The 26,451-nt window shown below is 47.8% G+C and overlaps 1 protein-coding gene across 1 annotated transcript in view; it reads right to left on the bottom strand.

Moving 5' to 3' along the window:
* The window catches only part of ANKLE2 (ankyrin repeat and LEM domain containing 2), a 496,889-nt gene that overhangs the window by 152,814 nt on the left and 317,624 nt on the right, over positions 1-26,451 (bottom strand). Inside the window, exon 8 of the mRNA XM_069620011.1 lies at positions 20,331-20,512. Coding sequence (XP_069476112.1) covers positions 20,331-20,512 — 182 coding nt within the window. The remainder of the gene's footprint in view (positions 1-20,330; positions 20,513-26,451) is intronic.

Below are 26,451 nucleotides of genomic sequence, written 5' to 3'. Positions count from 1 at the left end.
AGCTCCGCGCTTGACTTCTTGCAGTACTACAGATTGAGAGCAGCGGTACGGACAATGTGGCCCTTCTTCCCAGAGGAGCCTCCCGACTCACCTGAACTCCAGTACATAGCGAACGCCACAGGCTGTAGGGGCATAATATCCTCCCTGTATAAAATGCAGATGGGCAAACTAGAGAATACCTCCCCGGCACCACGGGAGGCATGGGCCAGTGAGCACGAAACAGAGATCACTGACGAAATGTGGGGCAAAATGTGTGCGCACACACGCGCAAAGTATCACTCAGTTCCAGGTTCCGCTGCATTCAATACAAATAACTCAACAGGCTCTACTACACACCGTACAGAGTTGCACAATTCACGCTTACTTCGAGACATAAATGCCCGAAATGCGAATAAAAAGAAGCAGATCATGTTCATATGTTTTGGTCCTGCGGTGCGCAAGTTTTGGGTGGAGGTGACAGAGTCGCTCTCTGAGATAATTGACTCCCCGGTAGAGATGGACCCATTGGCCTTGCTGTTTGGCATTTGGACGGGAGAAAATGTAAGGAAACTGTCAAAATTCTTGAATGTTAGTGCTATTGTTGCCAAAAAATGCATATTACAATGCTGGAAGCGCCGCACTCCCCCCACCCTCAACATGTGGTTGAAGGCCCTCACATGGGTACAAACATGCGAGGAGGAGTACATTGGTACCTTGCCCGTTCCATCCCACCCTGCAAATGTGTGGACTGAATTCTGTAGTTACCTGAACAGCAAGGATGGGGTCGAGTGGACCTCCGCCCCCTCACCGGTACCACCAGACTCATCTTGACACTTGCCGCATGCGTACTATTCTACTATTCCACTATGTTCACCCCTCTAAAATGTGAAGTTGACATTATTTGTGAGGCAATGTATATTGATACTGTCATGCTGTTTTTTTTCCGCTTACATGCTAACTGTGCTGTACCTGTCTTAACCACCTGCCAATAAACAGAAGTTTTAAAAAAAAAAAAGAAACTCCTAGGCTGAACTACTGTCTTTTGGGTGTTCGAAAAACAAACGTCGAACGAGTCCCCGGTGATGAGCCAATCGTTGAGGTAAGGGTAAACTGGAACTGAAAGTCTGCGCAGGTGTGCTGCTGCCAATGCCAGAACCTTGGTAAACACCCGTGGCGCCGAGGCTATGCCGAAGGGGAGTACCTTGAACTGGTAGTGTTTGTCCTGAATCACGAACCTTAGGAATTTTCTGTGCGCTGGCAGCATTGAAATATGAAAGTATGCATCTTTCGTATCCAATGTTGTCATGAAGTTCCCTTGTTTTAGCAATGGGATCACATCTTGAAGTGTTACCATGCAAAACTTCTGGGGCTTTATGAACTTGTTCGCTGGGCGCAGGTCTAGAACAGGACGCATGGTGAGATCCTTTTTGGGTACAAGGAAGTATATTGAATAAATACCCTGGTTTACCTGAAGAATCGGCACGGCTTCTATGGTGTTAATGTTAATGTTAAAGGTCATTTGTACCGCGCACTATCACCACCGGAGTGGTCCCCTGGCGCTCTGGCGGCTCTGAAAGAGGGAGGGAGGGGTGGGTTAGTGGGTGGAGGCTGGAAAAGTGCAAGATTGCAGTGATGTGCTGTTGGCAGCCTCAGCCCGGTGGTTCCGTCGGCTGGGCCTGGGGTGTATGCGCCGGTAGTCGTTGTGTGCTGATGTGCGAGTCTATGTGTGTTTTTGTTTTGTTGTTGCAGTGTAGTGAAGTTCGTGCGGTTTGCTGTGCTGGAGGTTTGTGGTTGTGTTTGGTTTGGAGTTTGAGAGGTGTATGCAGAGAAGGAAGTTGTTAGTGGTATTGGTTAGTTGGCATCTCTATCCTGGATTGAGCCGGTTGGGCTCGTGTAATCTTACACGACGGGATGCTTGTACACCCTGTGCCTCAGGAGGTACGTGCTCGTTTTTTTTTTCTCCATTCGAGGCCGTTTGAGGATTTAGCTGTCCCCTCCGCCCGCTCCCTTAATAACTTTGCATGCTCCTCACCCCCCCACATGACTAGCGCAGCTGCTAGTGTCCATACTTCCGTTTGTGTGGTGATTAGTTGTGTCTTGTCCGTTCCACAGCTCGTGGTACCTAGTTGTGGCTGTACGGGTGATGGGGGATGGTGAGGGTTGGCTGGAGTCGTTGCCTCCGTCTCCCTGGGTCTCGCAGGTGGACCCCTGTGTCAAGGTCCTTTTTGTTGAGTCATTTGTCTTATTGTTGTTTCGGTTTTAGTCTCTGGTTTTGAAGAGCCAGGTTTTTAGTAATTTTCTGAATTTGAGGTGATCTTTGGTGTTCCTTATTATTTTTGGGATGCTGTTCCAGGTTTTCGCGGCAAGGTGGTAGAAAGCGGTTCCTCCGAGTTTCTTCTTGATGTAAGGTTTTTGTTCCAGTCGGATTTCATTGGTTGACCTGAGCGGTCTTGTTGGCTTGTAGATTGTTATTTTCTTTTGTAGGAATTCTGCTCCTTGTCCGCTGATTGCCCTGTGCGTTATGCACATTGTTTTGAAGATGATGCGCTGTTTTACTGGGAGCCAGTGTAGTGTTTTTAGGGCCGGGGTGATGTGGTCTCTTCTGGATAGTTTGAGTAGTCTGGCTGCTGTGTTTTGGATCCTTTGTAGCTTCTTCAGTAGGTATTCCGGTATACCGAGGTAGAGGCTGTTTGCATAGTCGATGCTTGACATGATGAGGCCGACGATGGTGAGTGTTTTGTGTGTGAAGGAGAGGAAAGGTAGTATTTTTCTTGCCGTGTGGAGGAGGAAGAAGCATTTCTTGACTGTTGCGTTTATTTGCGGTTCTAAGGTTAGGGTGTTGTCCATCAGGACTCCCAGATTTTTTACTACCTTAGATGGTGATGGTGCAGATCCCATTTCCGTTGGCCACGGGATGGCGGTTTCCTTTTGTTGGTTTCCTCCACCTCTTGGACCAGGATCTGCAGATGTTCCGGTGAAAAGCGTCGATGTTTCGGCGGTCTGAACTGTGGGGGTCGGGCGAATTCCATGCAATAACCGTGGGCGACCGTCTTTAATACCCACTGGTCTGAAGTTATCCCCTCCCATGCCTTGAGGAAAGATGTTAATCGCCCCCCGACCAGGGAGACATGGGAGGGGACCTGAACTTGGTGGTCATTTCTGACCCGAGGTTGACGCACCTCTGGAATTGGAGCCTCTGCCTCTATTCTTTCCGCGCTTCTGACCCCTCTGGGGGTAGTAAGTGGGGCTTGCAGCCGGTTGACTTGCGTTGAATTTGCCCGTGCCCAAATTATTTTGAGTGGTGCGGGCTTGTCCTCCAAAGTACCGCCGAGAATTGCTGCCCCTCTGTGAAGAGGGTTTTTGGGAAATTTGGTGCAGCGACTTAATAGTCTCATGCTCCTTCTTGGCTGTCTCCAACGCATCGTCTACCGCCTTCCCGAAGAGGCTGGCCTCTTCTATGGGTTTATTGATGATGGATGCCTGGGTCTCAGGCCTGAAACCCGACATGCGCAGCCACGCGTGTCTCTTTAGGAGAGTACCCTGTGCGAGAGACCTGCCTGCTGTCTCTGCCGAGTCCAGGGTATTCTTTACAACATTTTGATTGGCAAGTTTACCCTCCGAGACAATGGCGAGAAGCTTGGCTCTGGTTGGTTCCGGAACCTCCTGGAGGCCTTCCTGGAGTAGATTCAATTGGGCGTCGACGTAGCTTGCCAGTAACGTTGTGTTATTGGCAATCCGTACGGTATAAGCAGCCGCCGACGTGACCCGTTTGCCTAAGGCATACAACCTTTTGGACTCCTTGTCCGGGGGTGACTCTCCCACGGCAAGAGGAACCCCTGCTCTCTTGAGAGTTTTGGTCACCACCAGCGAGTCTGGGATTGCGTGCCCTTTGATGTAAAGCGGGTCGGTGGGGCAGGGCCGGAAGAGTTTTTCGACCCTTGGGTTCACAAGCCCTCGTCTGAGCGGGTGTGAGTAAAGAAGGGGCCAGCCGTCTCTTTACAGAGCTCAAGAGAGGGATAGACTCGCTAGCCGGAGGCTTGTCATCAATGTTTTCCGCGAAATCCTGTTCAGGCAATGCCTCAATCGTGGCAATTTTAAAGAATTCCGCTGCTTTTTTCAACATGTTGTTGAAAGCCATTTGATCATCCACCGGGGGAGCCTGCCTAACCAGTGTGGATGGGGGGGGGAAGGGGGAGGGATGGGGGCGAAGAGTCGAGGCAAACAATATCAGAATTGCGATCATCCTGCTGGGTGTTCTCCCAGTTGCCATTGCGCCTTGATCTTCCACATAATTGTCCAGAAAAGAAGTCCCTCTTCTTCTGTATAGATGCCTCTATACGTGTCCTTCTGGACATCTTCTTGATAATCAACATAGTGTTGAACATCTAGGTGTTGGGCAACTTGTGTATGAGGGTTAGGGTCTACCCAAGCTTTTTTCGGCGGAGGTTGATCAGAAGCACCGAAAACCTGCTGCAGCCGATCCATATACCCCTCAAATTGCTCCGTGGTCCACTTGGATGACCCAAATGGACCCAGCTGAGCAGGAACCAGGTCCTCCGCCCTAAGGCGTTCAGAGGATCTCCTCAGGGTGCTTGAGAGGGGTACCTGGCTCTCTTCTTAAGAGTCCTCAGGATCGTCTTGCAAAACCGTGGAAAACCTTTCGGCGAATTGGCCCATAACTGTGGGCGAAACCAGTACTAGGCCCACCACCGTAGCAATCCTGTTGATGCTCTTACTGATAGTTACCGAATCTTCGGGGGACAACGCCTCCGATGATGGCTTCCCGGGTAGAGGCCTACTCGTAGTTTTCGGGCCTGCACGGGCCTTGGAAACCTTGAAAGTCGTTGAACTTTCTTGTACAGAAACTTCGGCGTGTGTAGTTTGGGGAGTAGCGCCTTTGTTAAGTTTATTAAGCCCAGTCAACATGCGCTGCTGCGGATGCGGGGAAGGCTTCGGATCAGATCGATCCGATGGCCCTTGCGCCTTCTTCGACGTCGTCGAGGAGGGCGCTTGGGTTGTGTGTTTTGTGTGGTGCGATTGTACGCCCCTGTCACCGAGTGTGGTCCCTGTAGCAAGACCGGAGTCGAGCCTGGGAGGGTCGGGTACGGGCGTGGCGGCTCTAGAATCGCTCGCCTCAAGGTCTACAACGTCCGCTTTAGACGTTTGGTCATCCGATGTACCCCCGTCACTCTCGGCTGGTGTCGCGGCAGGGGAGGGAGGCTCCACATGTGACATGCCGTATGCGGCCCACCGCTTCAACCGGCACTCCTTAAGGGATTAGGTTTAGGAGTTTATACGCCGAACACCGCTTTAGTGCTCTAGGGGGAGACAAGCGTACACAAAGTGTCCTCGTCTTTCCACGGATATCTGACCCTTCACAGAGGGCAGAATCTAAATGGAGTCCTTTCCATAGCAGAAGGGAAGGGTGACCAGACCAAAAAGGAAAAGTGGAAAAGAGTAAAGACATAGCAGTATGGCAAACCCCGAGCCCACTCTCCCTACTGTGTAGGCCGGCCAGAAGGCCCGACCACGTGGAGGTCCGAACACCGGATCTTAGGTGCAGAATCCACAGCCGTAGACGGTTCCCCCGTAGTCTTCGTCAAAGATGTTTCTTGAAGACTAAGTGACTCAATGGGGATTAAACCGACAATTCGGTAAGATAAACAATGTCTCATGAAGAGCTCCGCTATAGGGCGACCAGTTATCTGGGTGGAAAAAAACAATCTGAGGGACCTCGGCGAGTGAGGGATTTTGGGTACTACACGTCACGATAGGGATAGTGTTTCAGACACGCCTATGCCGACGTCCCCTTTCGGTCCCCCGAAAGACAAGATGCAATACTCCGCGGTTACCACTGGATGTCGGACCATATGCACAGCATGTGATTCTAAGCAGATTAACAAGCATCAGAAACAGTTTATCCCAGAGAAGGTATTTAAACCTTTGGGAAGTCCAAAAGGACATCCCTGTGTCACTGCACTGAGGGTGCTGTGTAACACATGAAAAGATGCCTATGGAGTGATCTTAAAAAACTCCATAATCAAAGAACACAAGAGTAAAACACATCAAAATACGAGAGTGGGAAAAAAAGACTCATTCTTTCCAGGTAAAAAAATCCAAGTCCTCAATCTAGCAAAGTTGCTGGGGGGTCTCTAAAGTGAAGGGAATTAGCACATTTATGAGAATGCTCCCTAACAGGCGGAAAAAAAACAATCCGAGGGACTGCGATGTGTGAAGGATTTTGGGTACACTACAAGTCATGTTAGGGATTGTGTTACAGGCACGCACATGTCCATGTCCCCCTTCGAGCCTCGAAAGACAAGATGCAGTACTCTGGTTAGCACTGGATGCCAGACTATATGCACATCATGTGATTCTAAGCAGATTAATAAGCATCCGAAAATTAATAGATCACTGTTCGAGCAATCCTTATGAGCATGTCAAAGAAAAGGGTTATTAGAATAAAAAGAGCTCACACAAATATTCTGAAGCAGGTCAGTACTTTTGAACCCCCAATGCAAAGCAAGTTAATCCTTTCCTGGAAGGAAGGTAAAAACACAAGAGAGAAGTCACTTCTGGTAAGTAAAAGTCTTGCTCAATGTTTTAGAAGTCTTTGTAGAAAAAGTAGACTCAATGTAGGGCCAGCTCTTTTGCTGGACTTCAGACTTTTTAATTTTAACCCTGGAGTGAGACCTTTTTCTCACTCTCTTGTGTTTTTACCTGCTTTGGATTTTGAGTTTTCACTGTTTTTGGAGTCTGACAAAATCCATAGGCATCTGCCTTTTGTATGATGACGCACAGCACCTTCAGTGCAGTATCAGACAATCCCTTAAGATTTATCATAAGGTTTGAATACCATTTCTTGTGTTAACTACAATTCCCAAGAATAGTAAAGTGAAATTGACTTGTGGCTCTAGTGTGTGGAAGGACAGGAAGGGAGAAAGTTCTGAAATTCCCTGGTCCTTTGACTCTAGGAATGCCCGAGTGCAACTAGTCCTGGTGGCTGGCCGGCTTTCCGGCTGTCCTTCCAGGACAGCCACCCTGCTGTGCGATAGACAGCCTAGGCTGTGCATGAATGGAAGAAACCTGCTTAGAAGGTGAGGGTTTTGGGACTACAGGCAGAATCGACCACTGGGAGAAATAGCCAATGAAGAAACCGTGAACGAAACTTGCTGCAACTTCCTGGACCTTTGCATTGCTTGGTGAAGCCCTGCTTCTGTGTTGAACGCCTTTTCAGCTCCGGAGGAACAACCTCTCCCCTTGGGTTAGTGGGACCAACCAATCCACAGAAACTCCACTGGACCACCATCCTCGACTTGCTGTGCCTCTCCGTTGCTTCAGAAGCCCTATGCCAGGGGTCGAGTGTTCGTAGGCTAGAGAAACATCTGCCGCAAATCCTAAGGATCCTCCACAAGCAGGACCTCCAGATCCATAGTCCCCTCACTAGACTGCAAGACCGAAGGGAGCAAAGAGTCCTACCGGTGTCCAAGATCCACAACAGTGCTGTTTGCTAAGCACTGAAACCACGAGTGCCGCTGAACCGAAAAGATCCCATAGCTTGAGACGACCTCAAGTACCGCCACAGCAGCCCTCAAGAGGATGTCCTCTTGTCCCCACGACTGATGCTTAGGAACAAGGATCTGCACCGCTGTAGCAAGAAAGATTCGAGCTGGACCACTCTTCTTCAAACCTGAGGTACTGTTTAGGGTTGGAGTACTTACCTTATTGCCTTAACCTGCGCTCTTCTCAATTGGGAATTGCATTGGCTTACCTTTTAAATTGAGTTCCACTCTTCTCATAGGCTTAACAGCGTGTGACCCTATAAGTGATTTTTCTAGAACGATCTAACTTTGTGCAAGACTTTGAAGTGCATAAGATCCATAGACTATGTCTCAAATGACTTTAGCTGGCCTGGCTCCCTGAAGACTCTTCTAGTCCATTGACCTTGATACCGTTTGTCCCTTATGGGTGGTAGCTTGTTGTATACTGTTACTGTTGGGAAAGTGTTATCTAGATTTCATTGGAAGATTTAGTTGTCCCCACGTATATTGAGAAACTGTGATAAGATCTCCGGTTCTTCATCGCCTTCAGACCCAGAGACCCAGGCGTTAACTGTCATCAGTAACATTGGACATCCTCCTAGTATGGCGGCTTTGGATTCCGTCATTAGCGGTGCAGCCTTTCGCCCTGTCATCCTTCTGGGCCAAGCCACGCCCCCAACACAGGAAACCGCATATCCAGGCTGTTCGCTAGCTCTGCGTTGCTACTCTTCAGAGTGCAGAGACGCTCCACAAGTTTGTACTTTCTTTAGCATCTCACTCTGAGCCTTTGCATTCTGGTATGCCGTTCGTGAATAATTATCCGCCATCCCACATTCTATTTTCTTCTAGTCTGCCACGTTTCCCGACGGTGCCTGTGCTAGGACATTCTTAGTCCCCATATCTTTCAGTTCATCCGTATCTACGGATCACCCACTGCCATCATTAGGTAGGCGGGAATAAGGGGCATTGATAGTCATACGAGGAGTCTTGGTTTGGGTGTGTCCGTGTAACAAGTAATTTCCTAGGCGGCATTAAAGGTTGCAGTACAGACATCCTGGAACTACAACTCCCAGCAGCCCACAATTCGCTGGACACAGACTGCTTAGGTTATTCCCTTCACCAGTACTTTCAGTAATCTGCCTCAGTAGACTTCTCTTCCGTCTATCCCTTCCTCTACTGTCTTTCTCATTTCTCTTTTCATTTTTCATCATAGGCTGTCTGCTGCACTCCATTCCACATGCTTCCTCCTTCGTGGCTGTTTGTGTTACAAAGGAATCTCCACCAAATAGATACAGGGTAAGCTCTCTGGGCATTATTCATACCTCCTTCGGGGAAGGGGGGGTTGTCAGGATTCTGGCTTATCACTTTTACATAACACTCACCTGTCTTCCGATTAGGGGAGTGTAGGAGCTATCCTAAAGAAGGTGTCCTAGACTCATCTGCTATGAAGACCGGAGTCAGCGCACTCTAGCAGCTCAAGCCAGGGTTTTTCCCCCCACAAGGGTTTCCCTGGGGGCCTCTCTCTGATCAAGCCTCTGAGCAGGACCACAGAGAGGTCACCAGGTGGATTACTCTTATCTGAAATCTGATATGCGGAGGCAGGTAGGTGACTTACGACAGCTGCTGTATGAATTGTGAGAGGTTTCCTGGGCAACCTCTCACCATTAAAAATAAACCTTTTTCCTTCCCTAACCTTTCCGTTATGCAACCTTCGAATCTGCAAAGTATACTTCTATGACATATAAATATCATTACTGTCCTTGTGATTGAAGTCACCTCAGGGCGTAGGAATTGTGTAAGACGCACATCCAAAGATTATCCACCAACTTGTTTTGATTCTGAAAAGTAATAATTTGAAAGTATATTTACATGGTTACAACAAAATTAACCTTTTAAAGAACGATTATTTAAAAATTGATGTTCAGTAAATGAATAACTATAACTTAAACCTTGAGTGCAAGTGTTATTTGGCTACTTGCATTTACGGATTTCATTTGTACAGCTCAACAGCTCACATTTACCCCTCTTGAGATTGGCCTGGTGGCTCCGTCACACTAAACTTGTGTAGTACAGACCTATATCAAAATTTGTGTTACCTAATACCAAGCAGATAAGTGTTGTGTAGCCTCACAGTGCGACTGCATCAATTCTTACCTTACGTTGCCTACTTGTATTCATAATAAACCTTTATTTTGTACAATACTTCAAGTGTTTCTATTGAATGCTACAGGTTCTATGTACTTCCCTACAGCCCTCCTTCCTAAAATAAGCCTGTCTGCTCGGTCTACGCTACCATATACTCAGGTAGTACAGCCTTATACTAAAAGTAGAGTCTTGTATTGTCAGTCGAATGGTTTTGCTAAGCTGGACTTCAGCAAAACCAATTATCTGCTCCTAGGAACGGACGCCTGAGCCCAGGGTGGAGTGCAAGACAGCCCCCCGCCTGATCTTCCCTGGGAAGTGCTACCTGAGATGGGTCGCACCTCCAATTGGGGTGGGGGCGGAGAGGTGCACCCCCCTTCACATTAGAAAATTCCACAGCGGTGTAGGGGGCCCCTCCGCCCCCGCTAAACGGCAGCCTGCCATTTTGAATTATTTTCTTCGTTTACTATACCTGCCTTGGCGCAGAGGGGCCATTGTTCCTCATGATGTCCAGTAGCCACACCGTCGCTGAGCCCGCTGTAGGAGCAGCCCGCACTGCCCCCGAGATGCAGAGAGGAAGAGGTAAGCTCCAGGATAATATCAGCTGCCTCAGAGCCCTCGTTATCCTCACAGCACATCTTTGCCTCATCCGCTCTAAAATCGCTTTTATTGAAGAGCACCTGTCTGCTATACTCTACAAAGGCTGCTCACCTTACTTACCTGCAGCCTCCAAGCACATAATTCCCATGTGTTTGCATTCCACTCGAAATTCGTTTGTCAGGCAATTTAAAGATGGCCACCGTAATTTAAAGATGGCCGCCGCGCTTTGGTCCCCCGCGCCTGACCTTGTCCTGAATGCCTGCCTGACCTGCACCCTGCATCTTGCCTCCGGATTGGTGCTGACTGGCAACACATTGTGCCTCCAATCATCGGCAGGTGAGAGCCGGCCAATGAGGTAAGGCCCAGAGAGAAGGCCATCCCCCTGACTGAGCTGACCGAGCACAGCCAGGCGACGTCCTTATGCCCAAAAACATCTGCAATTCATCTTGCCTCTAGTGCCCCTCCAGCTAACTCAACCAGCAGTGCTCGACCACCTGCAATGGAAGGTAATCCACGCTACCTGCACCACCTTTAATGTACTTTATTGACTCAGATACAGCACTCTCCTTACTGTCTATAGTGCTCGCCCCCAGTTTGCTACCAATGTGCTCACCTGCAGCACCCCTGTTTAACACCTGCCATACTGCCTATGCTTTACCTGCTATGCTCCCTTATTGCGCCTGCCTCAGACTGTGTGCGATTCTTGAGTTAGTCTGCCTACCTCCTGCATTATCCAAACCTGCTGCGCACATATTCTGATCTGCTCCACATGTATGCTACATCGCTCTTCTGCCTGATAATGCTCGAGGTGCAAGGCCTGTTTGACGTGCCACACTTTTGAATGGTGCCTTGTGTACTCTGCACTGATCCTTACTTGATGTAAGTGTAGTGTACTTGCATAACCTAACCTGCTGTGCCTCACTACTGATTGGTGCCCCATGTATGTTGCATTGCTCTTTGCCTGATATGCCCACATTTGCTGCAAGCCTGGTATCTGCTTTGCCTTTTGTACCTCTGCTAAGAATGTGCCCACTCATTCACCCAGTACTGCCTAGACTGCCGCATTGCTACACCTGTACCCTGTGACCTTTTTGAGACCCTTTTGGTCGCCTACCATTGCACCCTGTGACCTATCCGAGACCCTTTTGGTTGCCTACCATTGCACCCTGTGACCTATCCGAGACCCCTTGGTAGCTTGCCACTGCATCCTGTTACCTATTTAAGTCCCTTGGGTTGCCTGCCTTGCACGTTGCCAACTACCCCAAGTCATGCATTTTAGTTCATATTGTGATTCTTGAATATCATGATCCAAATAACTAGATGAACCCTTGGCTATAACGAGCCACCCGCAATCTATATTGCGACACCCTAGCGAAGGGAAGTAACTTGAACCATTTAACTACTCCAACTACCATGTGTAGAAACCTGACCTCCTTGACCCTCCTAACTACAATCATGGCCTTTGCTACCTACAGCACTAGCCCTCCCCCAGACAGAAACCTGAGACTTCGGGCAAGACTACCTTGCATTTATGAACCCAAAAGAAATAGCGCAAACAATACTGTTAGATCCCCAACTATACAGACGCACTTGGATAAGCAAACTCAAGCCACAAAACCCTCAACTCCGACCCTGAATCCCACTCACTTTCATAAAAAGAAACACCCAAGTTGAAACAAGCACACAGATAAATCTGCAAGCTATGCTATTCCTAAGAATACTTTATCACTTACTGGAACCCTTATCAACGCCAGATCCATGGTAGCCCATGCAACTGAAATTGCTGACATACTAAACAGCAGCATCGACCTCCTTGCCGTAACAGAAACCTGGCTCCACGAGTCAGCAGGACCCTCCCTGATGCTAGCCGTACCTGACAATTACCAGATCCACAGAGTAGATAGACCCAATGCTAAAGGCGGTGGCCTAGCCATCATCACTAAAACTACTTTGCCCATCAGACTCACCACCTCACCTCCCTGTGTTTCCTGCGACGTACTCTCAGCAAAATTGCAACTCTCTAATAACCGCACGCTAACTATTCACTTTATCTATAGGCCCCCAGGTCCCTTGGGAACCTTCCAAGATGACCTTACCACCCTCATAGCTAACAATACCCAAAATCACTTGCAAACACTGTTGCTGGGCGACTTTGACATTGGCTTCAATGAGCCAGATAATAAAAATGCCCTCTCTATAACAGCTATCCTAAACGACCACGGCCTTACCCAAAGTGTCCTCACCCCCACACATGTTAAAGGTAGAACCCTTGACTGGGTATCTGAACTTAACTGCAACATAGTCATTACTGACATCATCCCTCAACCATGGACCGACCACTATCTAATAAATTTCACTGCCACACTACCTCCTCAGCCCTAAAATCATCAAAATGATACTACCACTCCCCACGAGAAGTAAAAAAGACATTACTACAGAAAAACTCATCCCCCTCCTCCTGCCTACTATCAATGGCCTGGAGAACAATTCTGACCCAGACACCCTAGTAGACACCTTTAATAAAGCTATGTCTCATGCACTAGATACTATTGCACCACCCAAACTATGCAAAGCTAAACAAGAAGCCCACCTTAATGCTTGGTTCACACCCCAACTTAAGGACCTTAGAAAGCACAAACGAAAACTCCAAACTATCTGGCGCAATTCGCCTACTGACAACAAAGTTAGCTTAACCCAATTCACCAAATATTACAAGACAGAAATTATCAATACAAAAAATAATGTATTCAATGACAGAATTACTAATGCCAAATCTAATACCAAGGAACTTTTTGCCATCCTCTGGGAAATGGAATCCCCCATCCAACCGACAGTCCCCAAGGACAAGATATGGTGCACTAACATACAGAATGCCCTATCGAATAGAATTTCCACCCTCCAGCTTAAAATAACGAATAAAAAGGACGCCCTCTCTCCTACTGATCAACAAGCACCTCTAGTGACTGAACCTAATACTATCCCCCCTTTTAGCTTCAAACCTATCTCCATCATCGACACTGAAAAGGTTATCCTCTCACTGAAGCCTTCCAACTGTAAGGGCGACAGTTGCCCAGCTCAAATAATAAAGGACGCAGCCGGAGATTTAGCCCGGTTTACCTCGAAGCTCTAACTCCTCTTTCAAATCCAACACAGTGCCAGCTAACCTAAAAGAATCCTGGGTCCTCCCCCTTCTTAAGAAACAAACCCTTGATCCATCCATCCCAACTAATTATAGGCTTATCACCACTGTACCTTTACTACTAAAAATCATCGATAGAGTAGCCTATCTCCAAATTCAAGATTACTTAGAAGCTAACCATCTACTAGGCTCGCGCCAATCGGGCTTCCGCCCTCTCCATGGCACTGAAACAGCCTTGATAGAGCTTAAAACTAAAAATTGAGGAATTCAAGGATAGTGGGAAAACAGCGCTGCTACTCCTACTGGACTTGTCAGCAGCTTTTGATTTGGTGGATCATGCAGTTTTATGCAACCACATCAAGCACGCTGCCAATTTCACATGTGAAGCTATAGCATGGGTCCAATCCTTTCTAGCCAACCGGACCATGAGAGTCTTTTCCACCTCTACCTGTGCCGATCCCATCCAAATTACATGTGGGGTCCCACAGGGCGCCTGTGTCTCCAATATGTACAACATTTTCACCAAGCCATTGTTCGACAAGTTGGACAGACTGGGCGTCACCTACACAAATTATGCAGATGACACCCAGATCCTCATACCCCTTTCGGGCAACTATGAAGTGGACCTGGCTATGGTGAATAAAATATACATCCTCATTCAGGCATGGATGGCCACCCATGGCCTCTGCCTGAACGACGATAAAACTGAAATCCTGCTCCTCGGATCAGACCTTAACATAACTAAACTCACTCCGGACTATGCCTCATTTAACATCGACAATAATACTATTAAGGTTATGCGAGAGGTTAAAACTAGAGGTTTTTACCTCGACTCAGCTCTCACCCTTAAAAAGCAAGTAAACTCCCTCGCCTCTACAACCACTTACATGTGTAAACTCATCCGTGCTGCCAGACCACTCCTGTCCAGTGCCAGCTGCCTCACCTTGGCCAGTGCCCTGGTCATGTCCAGACTGGACTATTGCAACGCCCTATACTCAGGTGCAAATAAGTCGGTCATTGACAAACTCCAGAGATTACAAAATAATGCCCTAAGAGCAGCTTTGAATATCCCACATAGAGAGCATATCTCCAGACACCGGACTGAGGCCCACTGGCTAAAGATAAAGGACAGAATCCTCCTTAAAACTATTTCTCTCCCATCCAAATGCCTCAACAACCAAGCACCCCCCTACCTAGCTGAAAGAATCAACTGGAGACCCTCAAACCGACTGACGAGATCTGCCAACACCTTCTTACTTGAAGTCCCGAGATTCAAACTTACCACAGCGGGTGGATCTAGCTTCCCTGTTAGAGCTGCACAATCATGGAACATACTCCCACCCGACCTCAGACACCCCATTACCCTACACTAGATTTAGATGCAACGCTCTCAAATGGCTGCACAACAATGATATGTAACGATATTCACCCTTATCTAGCTGATCATGCTATACATATGTTAAGACGGTATTCTTCTACGCTTACCCATCTTGATCCTATATGTACTGTATCACTTGTATCATTTGTTGTAAGTTACCTCTATTTTGTAATAGCCTGTGTCAGGCACTGTAACTAAGTTTCGAGTCTACTTGTATTGTTGCGCCCAGCTGCTCAAGGGCTTGGAGCGCATTATCAAATAAACATTGGTGTGCCAATCTGGCGCCGGGGTGCCCAAACCTTACTGCCTCATCCACTGGTGGGCCTGTCCCACCATTTTTGCGGGCCCCCTCCCCATCCCCCAAATGGAGGGGGGTGTACCTCACGCAGCCGTTTGTCGGAGGCCCAGGGAGGCCTGCATGAGGTGCCTCCGCCACCCATTTGGGGTGAGGGCCCCCAAAAATGGTGGGACAGGGCCCCAGTGGGTGGGGCAATAAGGTTTGGGCACCCCGGGGCCAGATTGGCCCATCAATGTGCCTCTCTGCACCAAGGGGAGTTGGGTTACCAAAGGAAAAAAGTGAAAATGGTGGAACGCTTTTTAGGGGGGCTGTGTGGCACCCGAAAGGGTCGGGGAATTTTCCAATGGGATGGGGCGTAGACCCACTCCCCCCAACCCGCAATGGAGTGGGTGCCATGTCATGCAGCCCTCCCTGGGACCAGATATCTGCTCCTAGGAAGGGACGCCTGAGGCCAGAGGAGTAGTGCAGGACAGGGAAGGTAGGCCATGTGTTGTTGGCGGTGTGTTTCGGTGGGTAGCCAGAGCGAAATGTCTGAGAATTGTCTTCATTTCCAGCCAATTTCAGAGACATTTCCCTGTGTCCACTCACCGAAACACGTCGCCAACAACAGATGTCATACCTTCACGCGTTCCCACTGGTGTCCCGACAAAAACGGTACCTCACATGTGTGGGTGCACCTACCGGGGGCGCAAAAGGAAAAGGGTAACCCGCTGGTAACCCCAAGCCTTTCGCCACAGCACATTTTGTTCATGTGGGCAACGTACAGATTTGGGCCTAGGGTGTCGAAGCCAGCAAGAACAGGGAACCCCATGCATTTCCCATAAGAGGACACCCGTGGGAATGCACAGAGGTCTGACTTGCGCAAATCGGCCCAGAATCTACTACCCAGAACCCCCGGCAAAGTCCAAATTTTGGGGTAAAAAACAATTTGCAGACATTTCACTCTGCTCACCCACCGAAACACGCCGCCAACAACAGATGTCATACCTTCCCGCGTTCCCACAGGTGTCACAACGAAAACGGTACCTTACATGTGTGGGTTCACCAATCTAGCCGCAAAGGGAAAAGGCTAACCCACTGGTAACCACAAAAGGGTTTGGGGAGATAACCTACAGATTTGGGCCTTGGGTGTCCAAGCCATCAAGGAAACCTGGGAACTCCATGCATTTCTGAAGAGAGGGCACCAGTGGGAATCCACAGAGGTCCAACTTGCGCGAAGCGGACCAGAATGTTTTACCCCGAACCCCAGACAAAGTGAAAAATGTGTTTTTTTTGGCACATTTCAGACATTGCCGGGGCTTCGGGGTAATAAATTCTGGGCCGATTTGCGCAAGTCCTACCTCTGCAGATTCCCACGGGTGGCCTCTTTTCGGAAATGCATGGGGCTCCCAGTTTCCTTGGTGGCTTGGACACGCTAAGCTCAAATCTGTATGTTGTGCACTTCGAGAAAATTCAAATTCTGCTGTCCGAAACGACTTGGGGTTAGCTGCGTTTTTGGGATTCCCCCTTACCCCCAGGTAGGTGCACCCACACATGTGAGGTACCGTTTGTCAGGACACCTGTGGGAACGCGGGAAGGTAGGCCATGTGTTGGCATGTGTTTCGGTGGGTGAGCCGAGTGAAATGTGCGGAAAATGCATTTTTCCCCCCCCACATTTCGGACTTTGCGGGGGTGTCTTGGTAATAAATTCTGGGCCGATTTGCGCAAATCATACCTCTGCGGATTCCCACGGGTGTCCTCTTTTCGGAAATGCATGGGGTTTCCAGTTTTCCTTGGTGGCTTGGACCCCCGAGGCCCATATCTGTATGATGAGTGTGAAATTCAGGTGTGAAAACAGACTTGGGGTTACTTGTGTTTTAGGCTTTCCCCTTGGCGCCCAGGTTAGTGCACCCACAACTGTGAGGTATGGTTTTCATCGGGGCACCTGTGGGAACGCGGGACGGTAGGCCGTGTGTTGTTGGCGGCATGTTTCGATGGGTGAGCCGAGTGAAATGTGCGGAAAATGCGTTTTACACCCCACATTTCAGACTTTGCGGGGGTGTCTGGGTAATAAATTCTGGGCCGATTTGCGCAAATCATAGCTCTGCGGATTCCCACGGATGTCCTCTTTTTTGGAAATGCATGGGGTTCCCAGTTTTCCTTGGTGGCTTGGACACCAGAGGCCCAGATCTGTATGTTGTGCTTGTCTGGAGAAAGTGTGAAATTCAGGTGTCAAAACAGACTTGGGGTTACTTGTGTTTTAGGCTTTCCCCTTGGCGCCCAGGTAGGTGCACCCACTCATGTGAGGTACCGGTTTCATCTGTAAACTTGTGGGAACGCGGGAGGTATAACATTGGTTGCGTTTGTGTGGTTTTCATAAAGTTGACCCATTTGCTGGTGCCCTTTGTCACACAACCCTTTCATTTCCCAAATGTGCCCTACATTTAGTCGCTGCTTTAGAGACCATATACTTTTGTAACTTGCACAAGTCACCTACCCTTGAAAAGGTCTGCCTGTGCCCTTTCAAAAAATGTATGTCTGCCGTTCCTCACCACATTGGTTTTCCTGATTTACACATGCTAAGTACGTTTGTTCAGGCCATAAGCATAAAACTCCTGTGTACCATGGCTCAGTGTTTGGCTTGTGGTATTGCTTGTTTTGTAAAGCACTACAAAAAATGTGTGCTTTCCTAACTGCAAGAGTCGGGGGAATGTAGTGGAGCATTGCTTTACTCAAAATTCATAGAAGCCATTGCCGTACCAAGCCAACCATGTCCACCACCACACCTTTTTTCAGTCATTTTCCCGCTTTCCCCCCAATCTATGGCCTTTTCCCTACGTAGTAGTTGCCCGACCTACACAAATCACCCCTTCCTAAACTTGGAATTTTGTCTACTTTTCAGAAATGTATGCCTTTCTGTCCTCCAATTCGGCTTTCCTACCCTTTTCTTCCATTCCGTCCATGCATGTCCAATTGGAAAAAATGGCCAAAATCGCCTACCTCACAAAACGGTTGATACCCACATCAAAATAATTTTCTTTTCCACTCAACCTGTTCTTGAAAGCCAGGAAATAGGGAATTCAGCACAGCAAACCATTTGTTCCTAGCTCTTACAAGGAAAAAACCACAGGTTCTTTGTAAATCATTTTATTGGCATTTTCTAAAAAAACACAACATTTTCGCCCTTTTTGCTTATTTTCTCTCACCCCCCCTACAGCAACCTAGGTTTCCTGGGTGGCGTTACGACCACCTACAGTGAGGAAAAAAGGGGCCAAATTTGCCCGAGATATCTCTTGTAACAAAAAAGTTACAAGGCATTGAATGGCGACATACCGAAATCACCAAAAAAGGCCTCTGCACTGGGGGAAAAACCCATGGCAGTTAAAGGGTTAAAGCATTGTGTGGTGTGTTTTTATAATGTGTTTATGACTATGACAAAGTACTTATCTCCCAAGACTTAACTTGGCCTAACTGTATTTAAAATAAACTTACTTTTTATAATGCTTCTAGTTTTAAGTGTCTGTTGAACCATTGGCATACTACACGTTCACTGTACTTCCTACAGCCCTCTCTGCCTCCTAAAATAAGCCTGGCTACCTTCACTCTACGCTACAACATACTCAGGTGGTACAACCTTATACTGAGATTGGAGTATTGTACTGTACCATCTCTGTTGAATGGTTTTGCTAAGCCCTTAGGCTAGTTTTTCTAAAGTCCAACTAAAAGCGGTACCTGGAGGTAGGTTTTCCAACTTTTGGATCCAGTGAAAGATGCGCAGGAGCTGCGGGTGAAAGCAAATTTCCGGTCGGATCCAGCAAAGAAATGCAGCAGGCACCAATTAAGGACTCTTCATGCCAATCTACCAGACGAGGGAAGGCCAGTACCAGCGACAGCCACCGCACATGGGCAACAGCAGCCAGCTCACCAGTCGCAAACAAAGGAAACCATCCAGAACAGGACCAGTCATTGCTGGAACACTGAAACTTGGTAGTAAGGGGGCTTTCAGGACCATCGGAGATGTGCGCCCCCCTTGACGTTCCCAGCTAAAAATGCACAACAGCACTGCTTCTGGCACAGTAGCCCAAAATGGAGCTGTTGAGAACGGTTGGGCCTACCAATCCAAAGAGCTGAAGCACAAGCAAGAGTCTTTTGAGGTCAGTTAGTCCAGCAGGGCTTCACCGGAACAGCAAGAATGGTCACCAGGCATCTTCAGGATTCGTCCTCAGGTCTTCCGTCTGCACAGCTACACAGTATACTTGTCTGCTCTTCTGATATGCTTGGCTAGCTGTAGGATTCCTCTCATCCCAAATTCAGGCGGGTGGTCAAACTCATCCCTCCAATAGACAGGGTCTGCAACACTCATGCACACCAGCAGTGGTCAGGTACCACTGTGGGGCTGACATGCATGCACACTAGACACCGGCACAAGTAGGTGGATCGGTACCAGACAGTCCGAGCCCACTTCCTGCGCCCATACACACATGGCATGCACAAGCCCACAACACAGCAGCTTTTGCGGGCAAACCCAGGACCATAAAAGGGAATTCTTGACCCGAGAAGGCAGAAAGGTGGTCAAAGAGCAAAATGGCCAAAGAACTTGCGAAAATTCTCGTGGCACGGCCCAAGGACACTAGCCAAACACGATAAATGGGAATGAGCCAACTAAAAATAAAGCAAAAAGGTAAAACTGTAGCTGCTGGCACCAGCTTGTCTTTAGGCACATTTAAAAGTAACCAAATCCCTTTGGTATAAATCTAGAGGGATACAAAAGTATCCAATTGCACTGTATTTAAGGATGCTCTGTGCAAGGTTACCCAAACTGATAACCAGTAAAAAGACCAAAGGAAAACAGTTTCCCCCAATACCGACTGTCTGAAAGACTAGTATGTTTCCCCATAACAAATTAGCAAAAGGCCAGTGAGTGAAGCTGAAGGTTTCACTTCTCTGCAAAAAGTCAGGACATTGTGTAAAACAAAAGCAGTGTGGGGGTACATAGTAACTTACTAACAACTATCAAAAGCACACTTCTCCCCAACTGAAATGGGTGATACGAACACAGAATGTACCCGAAAGGAGTCGCAAATAAATACATCTTTTGCAGTGTACAAAATGAGGATATTTCAATCTGGGACTTTCCTACAAAAAATAATGGCCTAAGACTAAAGGAAAGTCTTACACATATAGAGGATGCTTTCCTCCCACAAGGTTAATTGCAAGAATTCATGATAAAACCCAAACCCACATTTTTAATTTCAGCTTGTTGAACAAGCTTACCTTAGATGGACTCATCGGACCAGCAAACGCGCGCACTGCCAAAAGTGGGTCCATTGGGCTAGCAGCAAATCTGGGATGAGGCGACAGAGGCACGCTGTCTGTCGTTTCAGGTGACCAAGGAACACCAATCACTGGAGAAAAAGAGTTGTCTTGGGCTCTCAAGAGTGGTACATAGTAACGGCCTAGGATGAAAGACAGGAGCGTTAAGACAAGCAGTATTACATTGTACTTACAAATATGTTTAACTGTGCAGTCTTAACAGCAAATATGATACAAATGATGGTCCATTTTGCATAAAGTCTGTATGGATTTATATTTAAATGTATCTGGTGGTAGTTAACTTTATACCATACTAGCCATACCCCCCCAGCATTGCCCAGGTCTGTAGCAGACATGCACGTGGGGGTCTGCTATAGCCTTGTGTATGTTATATTGTGTCCCAACTGCCTATTTTTGAAAAATCACAAAACTTGTCAATCTCCCGGATTCGCTTATACTGATAGCACAGGGCCAGGGCCCCGCTCCACCCCTGTGCAGGGCGATTGAGTGGGGTTAGTCAAATTTCCCTGTGCCAGTGCACACTAGACCAGTATGCCGAACTTGGGCCAACTTTTCAGTCCACCAACTGTTATGGGGCTATACATACAAACATAACCAAATTTGGCTTGGTGCGGAAAGCGTGCTTTTGTAAATTTGGTGCTAATCCGTTCAGTTTATTTGTTTTTTTTTTTTTAAACGGGAAAAAGTAGGAAAAACAAATTAGTGATAGCTGGGTTCGGTCTGCAAACTCACTTCCCGGTCGTTCCGCGGACGGGCCTCAGATTGGTCTGTTGGCGGCGTGATGTTTGGGGACATTAGACGCTCCCGCTGATAGTGAAAAGCATGAGGTGCGTCATTTTTGAGGAACGACCGCCAATCTGGATTCGTGGACAGTGTCCTTTGTCCACGAACATAGCGGTAAAAACATTAAATACAAGATTGCACTCGCAAACTAATGAAACAATCTTTGGGATGATGAGGATGGGACAAAAAAAAAAACACAAACGGTTTTTCATCTCCGATGTCCACAAACAGTTCAGGGACAGTGCTATGATTTTGCATCCATACATATTTTTGCTTTTCACCAGCCCTGTAAAGCAGACTGGATTGTATACAACTTTGGTGCAACTGAATGAAACTGTATGAAATTGTGAGATAAATTCTAGTCATGACCTTGAATGATTCTGCAAATGTTGGTGCTGTTTTGCCAAGAGGGAACAAAATTAGAGGAGGGGTCCTAAAGTATTTGAAGGGCTTATACATTTGTTGCCGTTTCACGAATCCGCACAAAGGTTTGCATGAAGATTTAAGACCCAGATTAGGTTTTTGCAAAGTTTGGTGGGATTTTTTGAAGATGGGTCAAAATTAGAGGGGGAGGTTCAACATTTTTCGATGGGTTATAACTTTGCTGCCATTTCATGAATGTGCACAAAGATTTGAGAAAGATAGATCGACTCTTGAATATTTCTGCAAAGTCTGAATGGATTTTGTCAACTGGGAGCCAAGGTATATGACATATGTACGTACATTTTGACACTTGAAAAAATCAAAGAAGAATGGATTTGCAACAAAGTTGTCCAAGGAGCATTGGCAAGGACTTGAAAGCATGGTTTTGCAAATGTGTCAGTTTTATTTTTTGAAAAGTGTCATAATGTGGGTACAAAAAAATAGTGATATACCATTGGTGACCGAGGTATAGCCGGTGCTCATGGGCAGTGGCCGGATAATCTTGCTACTTGCCATGATAGCCCGGGAGGATAGCTTAGCGGCAACGTGCGTGCCTTGGAAGCAAAACACGAAGCAACACAGATTCGATCCCCGGGTCAGCACTTAGAAACCTCTGGGTGTTTAAGCGCGTTATAAATAAGCAACTAAGAAAAAAAAACCCGAATAATTCCTGTAACAGCGCCTCGATGCCCACGGGCGGTGAGCGCTTTAAAAATGCAAAAATATAATATATGATCATGAGGGACTGGCAATGGGGTTAAAGTGGACATGACCACCAGGGGACTGGATAAGTGTTGACATTTTTCAAAATCTGCATACACTCTGAGACAATGCTAATCAGCAGATAATTACCAAGCACGCTGAACCTTATTTGTGATTATAATGGGACAAGATATTGGAAGCCAGACTAATTTCCACAACCTCGCTGCAATGACTGGCCGATAAGCCACATGCCTTGAGAAAGACCAGAGTCGGCTAACAAATATAGCATCAAGAATGGTTTTGAAGACTGCTTCGTTACAACAGTTACTTATTGAATATCCCAGCGCTGAGGTGAACAGGGCTCACTCTCCTATTGGAAACCTAACACTTGGAGGAAGGGCACCTTCACAAAAGAACCCCATTACCAGCAGCAGGTTAATCTGTTTAAAGTACTAGATGAATTGGTGATCTGCCCATTGAACTGCCCTGCAATCATTTGATAATCGTGTACTCCAATTTCATCAAGCAGGGCATGCAGCATACTAGGTTTGAATGGAAAGAAATATCCTGCTTGCGGCTACAGCCTTAAGTGCTGTACTGAACAAACCTGCGCAAGGTGCATCAGCAGGGACCTGAAAGCATGATTTTGCAAATCTGTTTCGTGTTTCAATTTTCCAAAGTGTCCAAATGTAAGCACAAACAATAGTGATCTAAGTATGGTGCATGGAAAATGAGCCTCGCCCTCAGCAAGGACGAATGCCTACTCTGATTTACTTATTGGGGCATGTGGAATGGCTGAAGCTCTAAGGTTAAATTTGAAAAAAAAATTCTGCTTGCGTCTCCAGATCGGAGTGCTGGACAGGATTGCAGCAAAGTTGCATGAGAAGCATCAGCAAGGACTTGAAAGTATGCTTTTGGAAATCTGTTGCGTTTTACTTTTTTGAAGTTTCCAAAACGCAAGTACACAAAATAGTAATATAACTTATCTGCCGTGGGCAGAGGGTGTGGCCTTTGGCAAGGACAAAGGTCTACTCTGATTTGCCTATTGGGGTATGCGCTGATAACGACTCAAAATTATGCATTGCAAATGGGGCGTGGCTAGCGAGCCATGTAGAAGGACGGGGGTTCACTGAAGCTCCCGCCGATCCGTACAGCATACGACTCATAAATGCACAATTACTAAGAGGAACTCTCCTCCTGTGAAGGTGCGGAGCACAATAAGCTCATGGCCGCGTAAGGATCATAGCAGCAGATTTGAAGAAAAGTGCGAGAAATGCGTCAAAAAAAAAAAGAAAAATCGAAAATGGTGGACGGCCCAAGACAAAGGCGAAACTGCCGGCCCAAGAGGAGCGCACCCCCTGCTGTGACAGCCACAGCAGAGGTACCCCTTGCGGGAAAGTGCATCAACAAAGTTAGAAGTGGGGCTCAAACACGCAATAGAGCATACAAGGATTCCAGTACCCACTGCGAGTGAAGGGCACTACAAGGACCGTGGGAGGACCCGCTGAATGACTACAGCGCAGGTACGGCCCGGAGGCAGGCGATCGGAGACACCGCTGTGTTCTGCGGGAGCCAGGCCTCGCTGCAGACACACTGTTGCTAACGAGGCAGACGGCATGGCCCAAGACGCTCGAGCAGCGGCTGCCGAGTAAAGGCGGTGCAACATTGCGGATACATAAGTATCCATAGAAGCCTTATCCACACAAGATTAATGTGCTGGGAAATGACAAGGCAAGTTTTTTTTAAGTTCACCAGAGTAAAGAACAATAAACCGGCAAACATCAGGGAGGCACACGGCGCCAAGCTGAGAGAGACAGTGGAGACATGATCCACACAGTGGAAAAACATGCGGAAATGGAGGCCTGTCTGGCACACGCTTGCCTACATAGGGCTCTGGTAGGCAGAAGGGATTAGCTGGCCACGGAGCCTTAAACAAAAACATTATTGGCCCAGCTGTGCACACCAAGAACATAAGAGGGGTGCACGCGAACACACCCATTGTAAGGCGAGATTGCCTCCCCCTCACAAACTGCCAGGAGAAGAACTGTAAAGGGAGATGGGGACGGGACCCTAAGAGGGAGCTGTGACTCCCATAACACCAAGTCAAGGGTTAAACCATATTCTCTGCACCAGATGCACGGCTACCGGAAAAAGACCCCAGAGTAGCATGCCACACGGGGAGGGACCTGCAAGGAACAGACACTGCGTGCGCACACCGGAGGATAGACCGGAGTGAGACGCCGCAGCACACACCACGGCAGCCCCTGTGAAAGTAGCGCCAAGAAGACACACGTGGGCGCACATAAACTGTGAAGCCACCCCAAAAACTGGTGGAAGCGGCTGCAACCCAGGACACAAGCTTAGTCCAACCAGACAGTGAAACGCGATTTGCGGACTAAGAAGTACAACCCACTTGGGGCCCAGGAACAACAACACCCAGGTAAATACAACCTGTGCCCCACCGGGAGAGAGGAACACATGGCAGAGAGACAGGTGCCACCGGGAAGCAAGCATAAGAACTGGAGCCAGTTAGATGCGCAGGACAGGCGCACAGCATACTACCCTCTAAAAAAGCATGCAAGGACGACCACTGAGAGGAACATTGACCACTATCCCCCCTGAAGCAGCGAAACCGAGACCTAAACATTGACCAAGGAAGAGCGGGGGCCGAGGAGTAACCAAGGCAAGCCAGAGAAGGCTGTATACTCTGGCTGCACTGAACATACAGAAATCCTACACCCAGAAGGAGGCACTGCGACCTCAGTCAACACAGCGGAAGCCCCTCAACAGAATTTAACACTGAGCAAAGGAGGGTAAACACAACATACTCTGGCTTCAACTGTCTATTTGTAGCGCTGGGTCACAGGATAATGGCAGCCAAACCACTCAAAACAAAGGGGAAGCAAGCCACCATAGAGGACTTTGCAAAGACATTACCAACAACAGAGGGGGCCAGGAACAAAAAGGAATGCACAGGGAGACCTCTCCAGCACGTGATGACCAACACATTTTAGAGGCCATAGCGGACCTAAAAATGACATGGGAAACGAAACTGGAGGCCGCCATGACTACACTCAAAGAATCATTATAGGTGAAAATCTATGCAGTACAAGTGGACTTCAATGTGTTAGGAAAGGATGTAAGATCAATAGCGGAAAGGACAAACGAGCTGGAGAAAGCTGTGAAATTGAACACAGCTGCGCATGCATCGGAGTTCCACGCAATGAGACAACAAGTAAGCAATCTGGAGAACCGAGCAGAGGAAGCCGAAGGGCGCGTACGGGACTCTCGGAAGGGCAGGAAGGATCGAATCCCACGGAGTATGTTAAGATCATGCTGTTAGAAGAGATAGGGGGAGGGGCACTCACTCAAGGATCTGAGGTGGAGAGAGTGCACCGAGCTCTGACATGACGACCCTCCCTCCCCCCGGGAGCTCCACCGAGACCAATCATTGCCAAGATATTAAATTGAGACAGAGAAAGGATCCTGGAACATTTCCGCAAAAGGAGGTACTATACAAAGGACGTCAGCGTCTGTCACTGCATACCCAGACTACACACTCCAGGGGCAAAGGCGATGACTGAATTTCAGAATGGTTAAGAGGAGACTACGGGAAGCCAACTAAAAATACATGTTTATGTACCCGGCTAAGTTGAAGGTGTTCCACAGGAATGGGGCAATATTTTTCGAGACCCCAGATGATGCGACAGAATGGCTAGATGCACAGAATTGCCCGTTGGGAGCAGAGAACAGAAGGAGAGCGGTACAGAGTAACGAGAAAATGGTTCCAGACGCTGAGGTGCTATATAACCTGCGACAATGGGACTTATTATGGGATGTTAGACAACGACAAGCAGGTTGATGAGGCACCAAGTGGGAGGGAGTGTTAGGGAGAATTCTCGGTTTAGGCTGAATTTCCTAACCTAGTGAGTATCCCAGCAGCTTCGCTGGATTTTTGGGGTTTATTTTTTTCTCCTGCCAACAGTGAGACTGTTTTACCCTCACTCTTGGGCATGATTTGAGTGTGTTTCTTTGAATCTAGATGTGATTAATGGGCTATGGGGTCTTTTACCCCATAGGGCTTCATGTGTGTTACACAGCACCCTCAGTGCAGTAACACAGGGGTGGCATAGTGACCCCCCAGTATAGACTC

Source organism: Ambystoma mexicanum, chromosome 10, assembly GCF_040938575.1.
Source record: "Ambystoma mexicanum isolate Mex_15411 chromosome 10, UKY_AmexF1_1, whole genome shotgun sequence".
Taxonomy (NCBI): Eukaryota; Metazoa; Chordata; class Amphibia; order Caudata; family Ambystomatidae; genus Ambystoma; species Ambystoma mexicanum.
Note: the sequence above shows the minus strand (reverse complement) of the source record. Positions and strands in the feature narration are given on the sequence as shown.